Raw genomic sequence first — 13190 nt, forward strand, 5'->3', positions numbered from 1 at the left:
GGTACGGGTGCCAGGAAGGAGAGGAGGGTGTGGCTGGCCCATTCTGGCCCAGCCTGCCCTGGTGCTCTCACTCTTGATCACAAACACTCTGCCAGCTCGCTCGCTCACGAAAGAGTAAGGACCCGCCGAGCAGAGGGTGTGTGATTTCTGGGCCCAATAGCAGCACACCTGCTTGGCGCCATCACCAGGGGCCAAGAGACATCTAAGTGCCTTTTACGTACTGTCTTGTGCCAACTCCTTAGGCGTAAGGCTTGTGGCTATCTCCCTTCTGCAGAGGAGGAGTCCGAGGCGGGCAGTAAGTTGTGTGTGTGTGACTTAGCACAGAGAACATGGCCAAATGCCTAGCACTCAAGGCACCACCTAGACCCTCCTCTGCCCCTCACCACCCCTCACCAAGCCCGGCCCACCCACCAGTGGCCCTCCGAGGCCGGAGCCCCGTGGGCCTGCAGGAAGCAGGGGGCCTTACCCAGCACCCTGGCTCTCCGGAGGCAGCGGACAGCGGGGGAAGCTCCGGGAAGCAGCCAGGAGGACAGCTAATTGTAAACGTCGGGAGAGCAGGTGCCCATGCCCACCGGCGGCGGCTCCTGATGAGACGTGCGGGGAGACGACCCCTGGCCTGCCGCAGGCCCGGCCTTCCGCTCGGTGTGAGGTCAGGCCGAGCCCCGGGCCGCAGGGCGCCTGGCTGCAGCTGCAGGACGTGAAGTGGGCCCAGCTGGAGGCCCGCCCAGCCCGGCCCTGCGGGGCGGCGAGAGGAGCTCCTTGCAGGAGCCGGGAGGCTGCCCCAGGGTGAGGGCTGGCTGGGCAGGGCCGGGCCTGACATCCTCTGTGCCCCCCTCTCCACCGTGTCCAGTTCTGCCCCGGGCGTCCCCAGACTATGGGGAGCAAGGGCTGGGAGAGCTGGATGGAAGGTTCTGGAAGGGAGGGCTGGCCTGCCTTCCTGCAGTCGCTCAACTACCCACGGTCCTGCCTCCCATCTAGGAAGGTGCTTCTCACAGTGGGCAGGGGAAGCCAGGCGGTCAGGAGATGCCCCGGCCTTTCTGGAAGTCTCTCCCACTCCAGGTTCTCTTCCTTCCATCCGCCTGAATGAGGGGGTTGCAATCTGTTGTGTGGATTCGGCGTGTACCTGGGGGAGGGACTGGCCATGCCTGTGTGTTTGAGAGAGGGGGAGATACAGACAGACAGACAGAGCCCCTCCCCATACAGCCTCCAGCCCCCTCCTCAGCCCCCACCCCTCCCCCTGCACAGGCCGCCAAGCTCCAGCCTCATCAACCTCCACTCCACTCCCCAAACTCAAATTCTTGGCCATTTTTTGCAGACGTGGCTCTGCTGTCCCCTTGGGTCGGGGATCGCACGTCCTGCTTGCCCAGGTCGGTCCGGCCGGAGGTCTCTCGTCCCCGGATAGCTTTGGGTGGTGTGGTCACCTTTGGGACATCTTCCCACCGCGACGCCTGAGCCTTTCCCCTCTCCCCGCGCCCAGGGCCTGCCCAGGGCCCAGCACACGTGCAGCGACCCAGTCCGGGGTGAAGGGGCGAACGAATGACCCCCTGGCCCAGCCCCCACATCCCTTCCCTCCTGTTCCCTCCAGGGATCTACAAAGGGCACTGCTTCCGGATCAACCACTTCCCAGAGGACAACGACTATGACCACGACAGCTCGGAGTACCTCCTTCGTGAGTGTCAGACCCCTTGCTCCCTTTGTGGGGGAGGGGGGGAGGGGAGGGCACCAGTGGCAGGGGGGAGGCTGGAGGAAGGATGGGGTCCATGGGGGTGGAGAGGGTACCGTTCTCCATGAGCGCTTGTCCCTCCCTTTCTGAGTCTGAGGATGGAGTTCTGTTCTGGGATCCCCTGTAGTTCCTAGGCTGATGGAGACTGAGGCCTGGGGAGAGCGGATGTGGTGTGGGTGCCCCCACTCCTCTGGTTGCTGGGTGTGGCTAGCTCCGAGGAGCCGGCTGCTGCCGCTGGGCCTGGGGCCCGGAGGCTAGAGGTGCAGGCTTGCCCAGACCCAACATCCCTGGGGGACTGTGACCCCGGAGCCCATTCCCCCCCAGTCCTGGGTCCACCCGCCCCTCCACACACCCAGCATGCTGCTCTCCTAAAACCAGAGTAGGTGGCACACAAAGACAGCCTGCTGGGGTGCCAGACAGCCCGGAGGCAAAGGCGAGGAACGTGGCAAGAGCAGCCTCTGATGCCTGGGCCTTAGGTGTCTTCTGCCCCGATGGGTGGAGCCACCATGACTGCCTGTGAGCTGCCCCCTGAGCCCCTGCCCTCCCGGTGGCCAGGCTGGCCCCAGGATGGAGCAAGTCACAGCACATACTGAACCCACAGGACCAACCCCGCCCCACGCCTGAGTCCAGGCCCCTTCCCGGGCCTCCCGGGAGGCGGCGGGGCCGCGGCCGGGGAAGGAGCCTGGGCTGGGAGCAGCGGGGGAAGGAGCCTGGGCTGGGAGCAGCGGCGCCGCTGTGAAGTCATTTTCCCTTTCGCCTCGGCCGCTGCTCCCAGCGGCACCCAGGGCCTCGGGCCGGCTGCCTTTATGGAGAATCGATGCCGGTGTCCTCAGAGGAGGCACAAATCACTCCGCACCTGCCCGTGGAGCGTTCCGTGTGTGATTTTCTAAGAGGAAGGATTTGAGTGCTGAGTCATCTGGAGAAATAGAACAGCGTGCTGTTCTCTCCCATGGAGCCGGGGACCGTGTCCGGCTGTGCTGGCCAGGCCCAGAACCTGGAATAATTCGGCCGGATCTCCCTCCTCTTTTCCCCTCCCTGCCTCCCTCACCTTCTCCTCTTCCTCTCCCGTCCTCTCTCTCTCTGCTTCCTGGGGGCCAACGCTGAACCTAGAGGGTGCTATTCCATGGGGCTGCCACAAACGGTTGTGCCAGTTGCCCAACACGCGCTCAGACTATGGTATCAATGGCACCCTCGAGGTGCACAACGTGTGGCCTGCACAGCCATCTGGGGCGGGGGGTGACCCCTGGTGCTTAGGCAGCTGAGATGACTCAGCTCAAAATCCACCCTGACTCAGCACTTGCCCTTTGCTGCCCGACGCAAGGCCAGCAGGCGGTTGCTGAGGCTGGGGGTGTGGATCTGCCCCCCATGGACCCACCCAGGACTGCAGGAAGGAGGCACGGGGGAAGCAAACCACACCGTCTCCACGTCCCCCTTCAACTTGCCTGGCACACTAAGGTTGTGGGCACTGGTGCTGGTTCTCCCTCCTCACCCCCCTGCGCCTGCCCCCTCACGGTCCCCAGGGCGCTGGGACCTCTTCCTGGGTTGGCCTCCTGACACCTCAGCCGAGGTCAGACCACTGGCTTCCTGAGGGCCCAGCTCGGGGTGAACGAAGGGCGTTAGTGCGGGGCTCCTGGCAGAGGTGCGGGCGAGGTTAAGGGATGGTGAGCACACCGGCCGGCGCAGAAGGAGCCTGTGCTCTCGGGGCTGGGCTGGTGGAGGCAGGCGTGGGGCCTGAGGAGGAGCCGGGAGGACGGGCAGCAGCTGCGGGTGCAGCCACTTCCTGTGCAGCCTCGGGAAGAGCGAGGAAGGAGCTCCAGCCTGCACGCTCCTCCCAAAGCCGGAGTCCAGAACAGGATGGAGACATGAAATGGGCTTCCGAGGGGCAGACCGAGAGTGGGCCACGGACTCGCCACCCAGCCTAGGGCTCCTGCTGCCCTCAGACACAGCAGACACACACACACACACACACACACACACACACACACACACACGCCCCTGGGTTGAGGCCCAGGGCTGGGAGGGCCTAGCAGAGATTTTCCCAACCAGAAGGATGGCGATGGCACAGCAGCAATGGAAGGAAGAGCTCTCCTCAGGGTGGGCTCATGAGGACCCCAGTCGGGGTCACTCACAAGCCCAGAGACTCCCCAGAAAGAGACGGGGTGATCAGTTTGGGGCAAAGGACAGTTGCTCACATGATGTACCTGGGCCGGATGGATGGCTCTGAGCCAGGCCTGACCTCAGCCACCTCAGGGCACTGGGCTCCCTTCTCTCCACCCCGCTGAGCCCTTTGTGGGATGAGGGCGTCCAGGGACCCCCGATCCTGGCCTTTCTGGCCGGCACCCCGCACAGGCACGTCTCAGAGACACACAGGAAGCCTCCTCCCGGAGCCCAAGGCTGCAGGAAAGCAGAGGGAGGAAGAGGAGGTGGCGGAGAGAAGAGCTTCATTTAACGCCCCGAACAAGCCCCTGTCTGTGAGGCGGGGAACACAGTGGTGTGCTCACAGAGCAGGAGACAAACGCCGTCTCAGAGGCTGGGGCTCCGCACACTGGCTCAGCGGGCTGAGGGGGGCGGCGCCTGCCAGCGCCCCTGCCTCCGTGTCCCCCGCCAGGGCCACAGGGCCCACGTGGCGAGCTTTCTGCTGGGCTGGGGGGCATGCAGGGCCCCGGGGAGGCCCCTGGGGAAGGCCCAGCTCGGCTCCTCTTCCCGTCCTCCTTCCCCTCCTGCCCTTCTCCCAGCCAGGTGCTAAGCTCGGGGACCCACATCCCCAAGCCCCTACTAAGTGCCTTATGACCCTTTATTTCATCAGATTCTCACAACAACCCTCAGGGGCAGGGCGTGTCCCTTTTCTAGAGCTTCCATAATAAGTGACCACAAACTGGGTGTGAAGGATCCTTCACCCAATCACACCTACAAAGACCCGTTTTCCAAATAGGCTCACCGCCATGGGTACCTGGTTAGGACTTGGGCATGCTGGGATTTTGCCAGGATTCAGCCCCTTCCCAGTACGTATTCCTGGTCTCCCAGGTTATAAAGAGGGGACCGTGGCCGAGCACGGGTGCAAACCCATCTCTGCTGGACGCTGTGGTCCACGTGTGTCCCTCTGTCCAGCCGCCTTCCTCTCTGTGACCTCCGGAGGCCCGGCGCTTCCGTGTCCTGGTCTGTCTCCAGGGTCGATGACAAGGCAATAACGACAACAGAGATAAAGGCTGTCACTCAGGAAGTCCGAGCTCTGGCCAGGCCCTGGGCTGAGCTCCTTATTGTTACAAAACCAACCATAGAACGTAGGGGCTCGTTAGGAACTGCATCTCACACATGAGGAAGCTCAGAGATGACATGGCTGGACCATGGCCACACAGCCAGCAGCCAGCATGTCACAGGCCAGGGCCTGCCCCCCACCCCGACCCAGCCAGGGCCAAAGCCTGTGTCCTGAGCCCCCATCAGAGCTGCCTCATGAAGACGCCGTTTCCCTGCCCCCCAGAGGCTTCAAGGAGACTGTCCACGGCTCTCATGCTGGCCCCTTGGCCCCTGAGGGGCCCTCCTCACTTCTGGTGGCGACTCACACCCCGGGAAGCCTAGGCAGGACCGGGGCCATGTGGCCTTGGCCCACCTGTGTAACCAGCCAGGCAGGCCCATCACTTACATCCAGCCCAGCTGCCCACCCTGCCCCGCTCCCCACGCACCGCGGTACCAGGGCCTGACGGGACTATGCCAAGTCAGGGGCTGGGCCTGGTCTTCAGCATGGTGGCCAGTCTCACCGCCCTCCCTGCTCTGTCTCCTGCCGGCCCAGGCATTGTGCGTGCCTCCAGTGTCTTCCCCATCCTCAGCACCATCCTGCTCCTGCTCGGCGGGCTCTGCATCGGCGCCGGGAGGTTCTACAGCCGCAAGAACAACATCGTCCTCAGTGCTGGCATCCTGTTCGTGGCTGCCGGTGAGCCGGGCCCTCTGGTCCCCACTGCAGAGCACACGGGGGTGAGGGGGGTGTAAGCAGGGGGAAGCGGGCAGCAGACCATACAGTCTCTGTGTGTAATTAACCCCAAAAGTCCGTGTGTGTGTGTGTGTGTGTGTGTGTGAGAGTGTGAACTGTGGAGTGTGTGTGTGTGTGTGTGTGTGAACTGTGGTGTGTGTGTGTGTGTGTGTGTGAACTGTGGAGTGTGTGTGTGTGTGTGTGTGTGAACTGTGGTGTGTGTGTGTGTGTGTGTGTGTGTGTGAACTGTGGGATGTGTGTGTGTGTGAACTGTGGTGTGTGTGTGTGAACTGTAGTGTGTGTGTCTGTGTGTGTGAACTATGGTGTGTGTGAGTGTGTGAACTGTGTGTGTGTGTGTGTGTGAACTGTGGGATGTGTGTGTGTGTGACCTGTGGTGTGTGTGTATGTGTGACCTGTGGTGTGTGTATGTGTGTGTGTGTGTGTAAACTGTGGGATGTGTGTGTGTGTGAACTGTGGTGTGTGTGTGTGTGTGTGTGTGTGAACTGTGATGTGTGTGTCTGTGTGTGTGAACTGTGTGGTATGTGTGATGTGTGTGTCTGTGTGTGTGAACTGTGGAGTGTGTGTGTGTGTGTGTGTGTGTGTGAACTGTGGGATGTGTGTGTGTGTGACCTGTGGTGTGTGTGTGTGTGTGTGTGTGTGTGTGAACTGTGTGGTGTGTGTGTGTGTGTGTGTGAACTGTGGAGTGTGTGTGTGTGTGTGTGTGTGTGTGAACTGTGGTGTGTGTGTGTGAACTGTGGTGTGTGTGTCTGTATGTGTGAACTGTGAACTGTGTGGTGTGTGTGTGTGTGTGTGTGAACTGTGGAGTGTGTGTGTGTGTGTGTGTGTGAACTGTGGGATGTGTGTGTGTGTGAACTGTGGTGTGTGTGTGTGAACTGTGGTGTGTGTGTCTGTATGTGTGAACTGTGAACTGTGTGGTGTGTGTGTGTGTGTGTGTGAACTGTGGAGTGTGTGTGTGTGTGTGTGTGTGTGTGAACTGTGGGATGTGTGTGTGTGTGAACTGTGGTGTGTGTGTGTGAACTGTGGTGTGTGTGTCTGTATGTGTGAACTGTGTGAACTGTGTGGTGTGTGTGTGTGTGTGTGTGTGTGTGAACTGCGGTGTGTGTGTGTGTGTGACCTGTGGGGTGTGTGTGTTGGGAGGGAGAGCCTGTATTTAGGGTCCAAGCCTACAGCTGGTTTGCTCAGAGCAGGGTCTCTGGCCCTGTAGCCAGAAACAGTCGAACCATCCCCCTGGGACGGGGCAGCAGGAAATGGACCGAGCGCATGGCAGTGCTCTCTCCACCTACGTTCCCCGGGCCATCGGGCGGCTAAGTGTCCCATGCTCCTTGTCTGAATGCCATGGCTCCCCGACTCCTCACCCCCTCACCCTGGAGCTCTCACTCGCCCGCTCGCCCTCTGCCCGCCGAGAAGGAGGGAGGGGCCTGCGAGAGGCTGGCCGTGGGCCCCTGTAGGACAGACCGTGGCAGCGGCCACTCTCCGGGGGCAGCTGGGAGCTAAGAGCCCTCGCTTTAGTGCAAATCTCATCGGAACGTGCACTTCGCTGCCCATTCGAAACGAGTTCCTTCACAGACACGCTGGCAGCCAGAATCAAGCTGGGGGCCCCTCCCACCGAAGCAGGGAGTGGCCCCCAGCCCCTCTTCCGCCCACGGGTCCCCCTGCCCCTCTGGGTCTAACCTCTGCCTCCCCCCTGCGCCCCCTCTCCCCTCCCCTCTCAGGCCTCAGCAACATCATAGGCATCATCGTCTACATCTCCAGCAACACGGGCGACCCGAGCGACAAGCGCGACGAGGACAAGAAGAACCACTACAACTACGGCTGGTCCTTCTACTTCGGGGCCCTGTCCTTCATCGTGGCCGAGACCGTGGGCGTCCTGGCCGTGAACATTTACATCGAGAAGAACAAGGAGCTGAGGTTCAAGACCAAGCGGGAGTTCCTCAAGGCGCCCCCCTCCTCCTCGTCGCCCTACGCCCGGATGCCCAGCTACCGGTACCGGCGGCGGCGCTCCCGGTCCAGCTCCCGGTCCACCGAGGCCTCGCCCTCCAGGGACGCGTCCCCCGTGGGCCTGAAGATCGCCGGGGCCATCCCCATGGGCGAGCTGTCCATGTACACGCTGTCCCGGGAGCCGCTCAAGGTGACCACGGCGGCCAGCTACAGCCCGGGCCGGGACGCCGGCTTCCTGCAGGTGCACGACTTCTTCCAGCAGGACCTGAAGGAGGGCCTGCACGTGAGCATGCTCAACCGGCGGACCACCCCCGTGTGAGCGCCCCCGCGCCGGCCGCCCCCGGAACGGCCGCCTGGATCCCACCGGAGGGCGTCGAACCCTTAAAAGACACACCCAACACCCCCCACCCCTGGTCTCCAGAGGCGTGGAGCGAAGCGCCAGGATACTGGAATCCGAAGCGAGAGGCTGACTGTACCCCCCCGAAGAGGGCGTGTGGGCGGAGGCCCTGGGTTCCCGAGTGGCTGTCCTGAGACTGCCCGGCCTTTGCCCGCCTGAGGAAACCCAATCGAGCCATTCTCTCCTCTGGGAAACAAGGATTTCCATTCTCTCCTCTGGGAAACAAGGATTTCCATTCTCTCCTCTGGGAAACAAGGATTTCCGTAAGAACTTGCCCTCGGGGCCTTCCCTCCCCGCCTGAGCGCAGGGCCGCTGGGAGGCCACCGGCCGGGCCCACGGGGACCTAGGACACCACTGGCCAGCTGCTTGTTCACCTGAGGTTCCCGGGCCCCGGGAGCCGGAAATGTGGGAGCCGAAGCTCGCCCCTTCCTTCCTTCCCTCCATCCGTCCGTCTGTCTGTTGTCCGTCTCTCTGGCAGTGGCCTGTGGCTGACACGGCTGTGACCCCCGAGGAGAAAGACCTGCGGCCCATGGTGCTTTGGCCCCGGTGCCCCTCGCCCGGAGGAGCCCGGGGCCCGCAGGGGAGGGAGCCCACCCAGGGGGCCTCTCGCCGCCCTGGCGTGAGCTGGAGGCCGCAGTCTGTGGCTGGCTTTCCCATCTGCTTCTGGAAGTCTCTGCCTCACCCAGAAAGGGCAGAGCACACTGACTGTGCGTGCGAGGCCGGAGGGCCCCGGGGGGACAGGGGTCCCAGGTGGCCCCGTGGCTCCCGCGGGGTCCTCCTGGGGCGAAGACAGGTGGGCCTGCCACACGCTCTGGTTGGGCATCAGCATCCCAAACTGCTGGGCGGGAGAGGGGGCACGGAGGGCGAACAGGGACCAGGACCCCAGAGAACACGCTCCCGTTTCCGAGGTGGCTGTTCATCGTGATGTATGACCGACAGTCGCCAGGAGGGCACGTTCCATTCACTTCCTCGTCTTACAAAGCAGCAGGATGCCCCCCACAGCTCCCGTCCCTGTGACTTATTCTGCTGCTCCCCCTCCCCCCAAAGGGCTCAGCGAGGAGGGGGACGGGGGCCAGGCCTGGCTTTCTCCCTCTTCACAGAGGGCCCGCTCTGAGGAGGCGGGTTCCCTGGGTGACGTTTTTCCAACCCTGCCCCCGTCCCCCCAAAGCCAGCAGAGGCATGGAAGCATGTGGGGTTCAGGGGAACACGTTGTGGAACACAGAGCTTACCCCCTTTTATATATATTATTTTTTAAAAAGTCCTTTCTGACTTTTGGAGACTTGGGAAGCCGGCCTGGAGCGGTCCGCTGGGATTCCCCGGAGCCGTTGGACTTGGAAGTGACAAGTGAATTCTTACCTCAGGCCCCTGCTCACAGACCCCCTGGTGGACTTGGCCCCTAGGAGTTCAGATCCAGGTCAAGGTCACTGCCATCCTCCCTTGCTCCCGAGAGGACATCTCCACGTGTCCCGCCTCTCACCTCCATGGACGGCTGCTGAGGGCTGGAGCTGAGGCTCAGAGCCCCCCCTTCCTCCTTCCCTCCCCCCCCCCCCTTCCTCCCTCCCTCCCTTCCTCTCTCCCTCCCTCCCCCCTCCCTTTCTTTCTCCCTCCCTCCCTTCCTCCCTCCCTCCCCCCTTCCCCCTTTCTCCCTCCCTCTCTCCCTCCCTCCCTTCCTTCCCCCCTCCCTCCCTCCTGCTGACCTTGGCGCTGTGAGGTTTGCCCAGCATGTGCCGCAGTGAATGCTGGGGTGTCAGGGCGCGTGGCCGCCGCTGCCTAGGGCTGACCCCAGCTGTCCTGCCTCCCCCTGCCACCCACACCCCTCCGCACCATGACTCCATCTTTCCAGGCTGGAAGGAAGGGGTGACGCCTGGGGACCCATGGCCCAGCAAGGCCCCAAGATTCCACAGCCGGGCAGCCTGGCTGTTCCTCCCACAGAAGCCCCCACCCGCCCTGCTCCCCCGAAGCCTGTCCTTTCGCGGAGAAAGCTGTGTTCCAACGAATCCTACCTCCTGCCCAGGCCCAGGCAGAGCACGCACAGCCCACTCGGGGGACCGAGAGAGAGTAGCGAGAAGCCACCGAGCGCAGGGAGAACAGCCCAGACCCCGGTCTCCGTAGCCTTTCTCCACACCCGCTGCCCCAGGCCCCGGGCGGGGGGGGGGGACCCCAGCTCTGGTTCCCGGCCTCCTCACAGCCTCTGAGCTGGGGCCGCCGGGGGAGGGGGCGATGGAGCCGGACCCGCCCCGTCGTCCTGAGACCGTGTGCTCCAGCCAGCCCTGTGTGTTTCGCCAATTAAGCACCTGTGAATCCTGTACCTACCACTGGTTTGGGGTTGTTAGTTCGGTCTTTTTTTCTTTTCTTTTTTTTAATTAAATAAAATGATTTTTAAAACGTTCTCTTCCTGATGCGGGGGGGCGGGGGGGGGGGGTAGAGCACCCCTCAAGCCTGTGGACACTGAGAGCCAAGCGTGTCCCTGAGTCTGGGGACGCTGCAGACCCCCGAGGAGAGCGGATGCTCAGCCCGGGTCAAGGCCAGTTTCTCTGGCTTTCATCCGGTCGCTGGCCACCCCCCGGCACCAGCGGCTGGTTTCCGACCGGGGCCTTTCCCAGCGGGGCCGGGGATGGGCATCTGAGCGGCTGAACAAGCCAGGCCTCAACCTGCAGGGAGGCCGCGGGGAGAGCCACAGCTCGAGGCCGAATGCTGCTCAGAGGGGTTCCTCAGTCCACCGACCAGCCTCCTCTCTGTCCAAGTTCCAAGCTGGCTACGAAGTGGAGGAGCCTGAATTCCAGGCTGAGCTTCAGTCCTGAGACAGCTGGATGGGAGGATGTGGCCCCAGCCAGAGGCCAGAGAGGACAGAGCCACCCGATCCCAGAGGGAGGGAGGGAGGGAGGGAGGGAGGGAGGGAGGAGGGAGGGAGGAGGGAGGAGGGAGGGAGGGAGGGAGGGAGGGAGGAGGGAGGGAGGGAGGGAAGAGGGAGGGAGGGAGGGAGGGAGGGAGGGAGGAAAGGAGGGAGGAGGGAGGGAGGGAGGGAGAGGGGTGATGTGGACATGACTGCTGAGGTCCCACAGGACAGTGTCACCCACCAGGTTCAGCCCAGCAGGTGGCCCCTGGCTGGAGGTCACCCCCACGCTCTTGGAGGCGTGAGGAGGATGAGCAGTGCGCCCTAGTTCCACCCAAGCTGCAGCCCAGGGGACCGTTCCCTCCAGTCACGGGCTTTATCTCGGGGACTAAGACCCTGAGTTTTCCTGAGAGCCATCCTGGATCGGAGCGGCCTGTCACAAAGTCCTTTCCAACCCTCATCCCAGCAGAGAAGGCTGAGGGCCCAGTGTCCCGTGTTGCCATCCTTGTGCTGCAAGAACCACTCCCGCCTGTCCAAACTTTCAGCCCTGGCTTTTTTTCTTTCTTTCTTTTTAATCTTCACCCAAAGAGAGAGGATATTTTTTCCATTGGTTTCAGAGTGAGTGGACGGGAGGGGAGAGGAGAGAGAAACATCGATGTGACAGAGGCACATCAATTGGTTGCCTCCCCAACCTGGGGCAGGGGAGGGAGAGGAGAGGAGGCAGAGATGGGACCTGCAACCCAGGTACGTGCCCTTGACCGGGAATCGAACCCGAGACCTTCTGGTGTGCAGGCTGATGCTCTAACCACTAAGCCATGCCAGCCAGGGCCAGCCCTGGCGTTTTAACCCTCTTACTGGTGTCCCAAATGTGCTGGGCCACCAGGTCTCAGGGCCAGGGCAGCTTTGGCCCCCCACCCCACCAACTGACCCCCTGCCAAGCTCTGAGCTGATGGCTTCACCAGCCCAGAGCCAGCGCCACCCAGCGTTGGCACCACGCGCCCGGACTCCTGTGCCTCCTGTGCCTCCTGTTTATTCTTAGCCTGGAAGAAACTGGCTCGGCACATGCGTCGCAGCCCTCCCGGTGGCCTCCGGTGGCAGTCTGCAGGTCGTGTCCTGGTGTGGCCTCCGGTACAGGGCTCATGGGGTCACATGTCTCATTCATTCATCATGTCTCATTCATAACCCTCCACAATGTGCAGGGTTAGGTCCACAGAACTGGCACAGAAGTGGATGTTCTGGTTCCCCAGCCAAACCGCCATTCAGATCCTCCCTCTAGCCCAGCAGCCCCCATTCTGCCCTTCACTTACACTGAGCGGCCAGATTATTATGATCTCTGGCCACTCAGAGTGTGTGTGTGTGTGTGTGTGTGTGTGTGTGTGTGTGTGTGTGTACACGTACACACACACACACATATATATATATTAGAGGCCCGGTGCATGAATTCATGCATGGGTGGGGTCTGGCCAGCCTGGCCAGGGGGAGGGGACATGGGCAGTTGGCCAACCTGCCCGCTGGTCAAACTCCTGGTTGAGGGGACAATTTGCATATTAGCCTTTTATTATATAGGATATACACTGAGTGGCCAGATTATTATGCGTTCAGAGATCATCATACTCTGGCCACGCAGTGTATATTATTTAGAATAGGCTAGCAACATAACAAACAATCCCAAAGGAGGAATGGCTTACTACAATAGAAATCTATTTCCCACTCATCCAGTTCAATCAACGGGGCAGGTGAGGCTGCTCTGCTCCACACAGTCATTCAGAGATTCAGGGACCCACTCTCTGGAAGCTGTGCCGTCTCCATCATGGGCTTCTAATGTTGCCCCTGGCACTGACGCCCAGCAGGCAGATGGAGAAGAGAGAGGGCAGGTGTTCTTGTGAGTAGACAGTCTTGTGGGAGATTTCCATGGACCAGGAAGTTGTGACTCTCTCCCCTGCCCACATGCCATTGGCCAGAACTCAGTATCACAGTCCCATCGAAGAGCCAGGGAAGATGGGAAATGTAGTTTAGCCCAGGATGAAAGGGACACAGTTTGGGGAACAGCAGTCTGGGCTTTCTGGTCCATGTCTTTCTGTATCTCCTTCCTGCTGCCCTGCCCCCAACTTGTCCTTGGAGCGCCTCCTTGAAATGGATGTCTTTGTCTGGGATGGGTCCACCTCTGCGGCCTCAGCCCTTCCTTCAGCTCCAAAGTGATATCTGGCCTTTTCTCGGCTCCGGATACCCCGTCTGTAAAATGGGTCTGTGCTACCGTCTCCCTAGGCTGGAGGAGCAGGCTTGAGCTCCTGACTTGACCCAAACAAGAACCACA

At 61.8% G+C, this 13190-nt stretch overlaps 1 protein-coding gene across 1 annotated transcript in view; it reads left to right on the top strand.

Moving 5' to 3' along the window:
• The window catches only part of CACNG4 (calcium voltage-gated channel auxiliary subunit gamma 4), a 51622-nt gene extending 43642 nt beyond the window's left edge, over positions 1–7980 (top strand). The window contains exons 2-4 of the mRNA XM_084863772.1: positions 1586–1669; positions 5511–5651; positions 7421–7980. Of these exons, the coding sequence (XP_084719898.1) occupies positions 1586–1669; positions 5511–5651; positions 7421–7965 (770 nt within the window). The 3' untranslated portion in view covers positions 7966–7980. The remainder of the gene's footprint in view (positions 1–1585; positions 1670–5510; positions 5652–7420) is intronic.
• The last annotated feature ends 5210 nt before the right edge of the window (positions 7981–13190 follow it).

This window comes from Pipistrellus hanaki (genome assembly GCF_964339955.1).
Source record: "Pipistrellus hanaki genome assembly, chromosome: 16".
Lineage (NCBI taxonomy): Eukaryota > Metazoa > Chordata > Mammalia > Chiroptera > Vespertilionidae > Pipistrellus > Pipistrellus hanaki.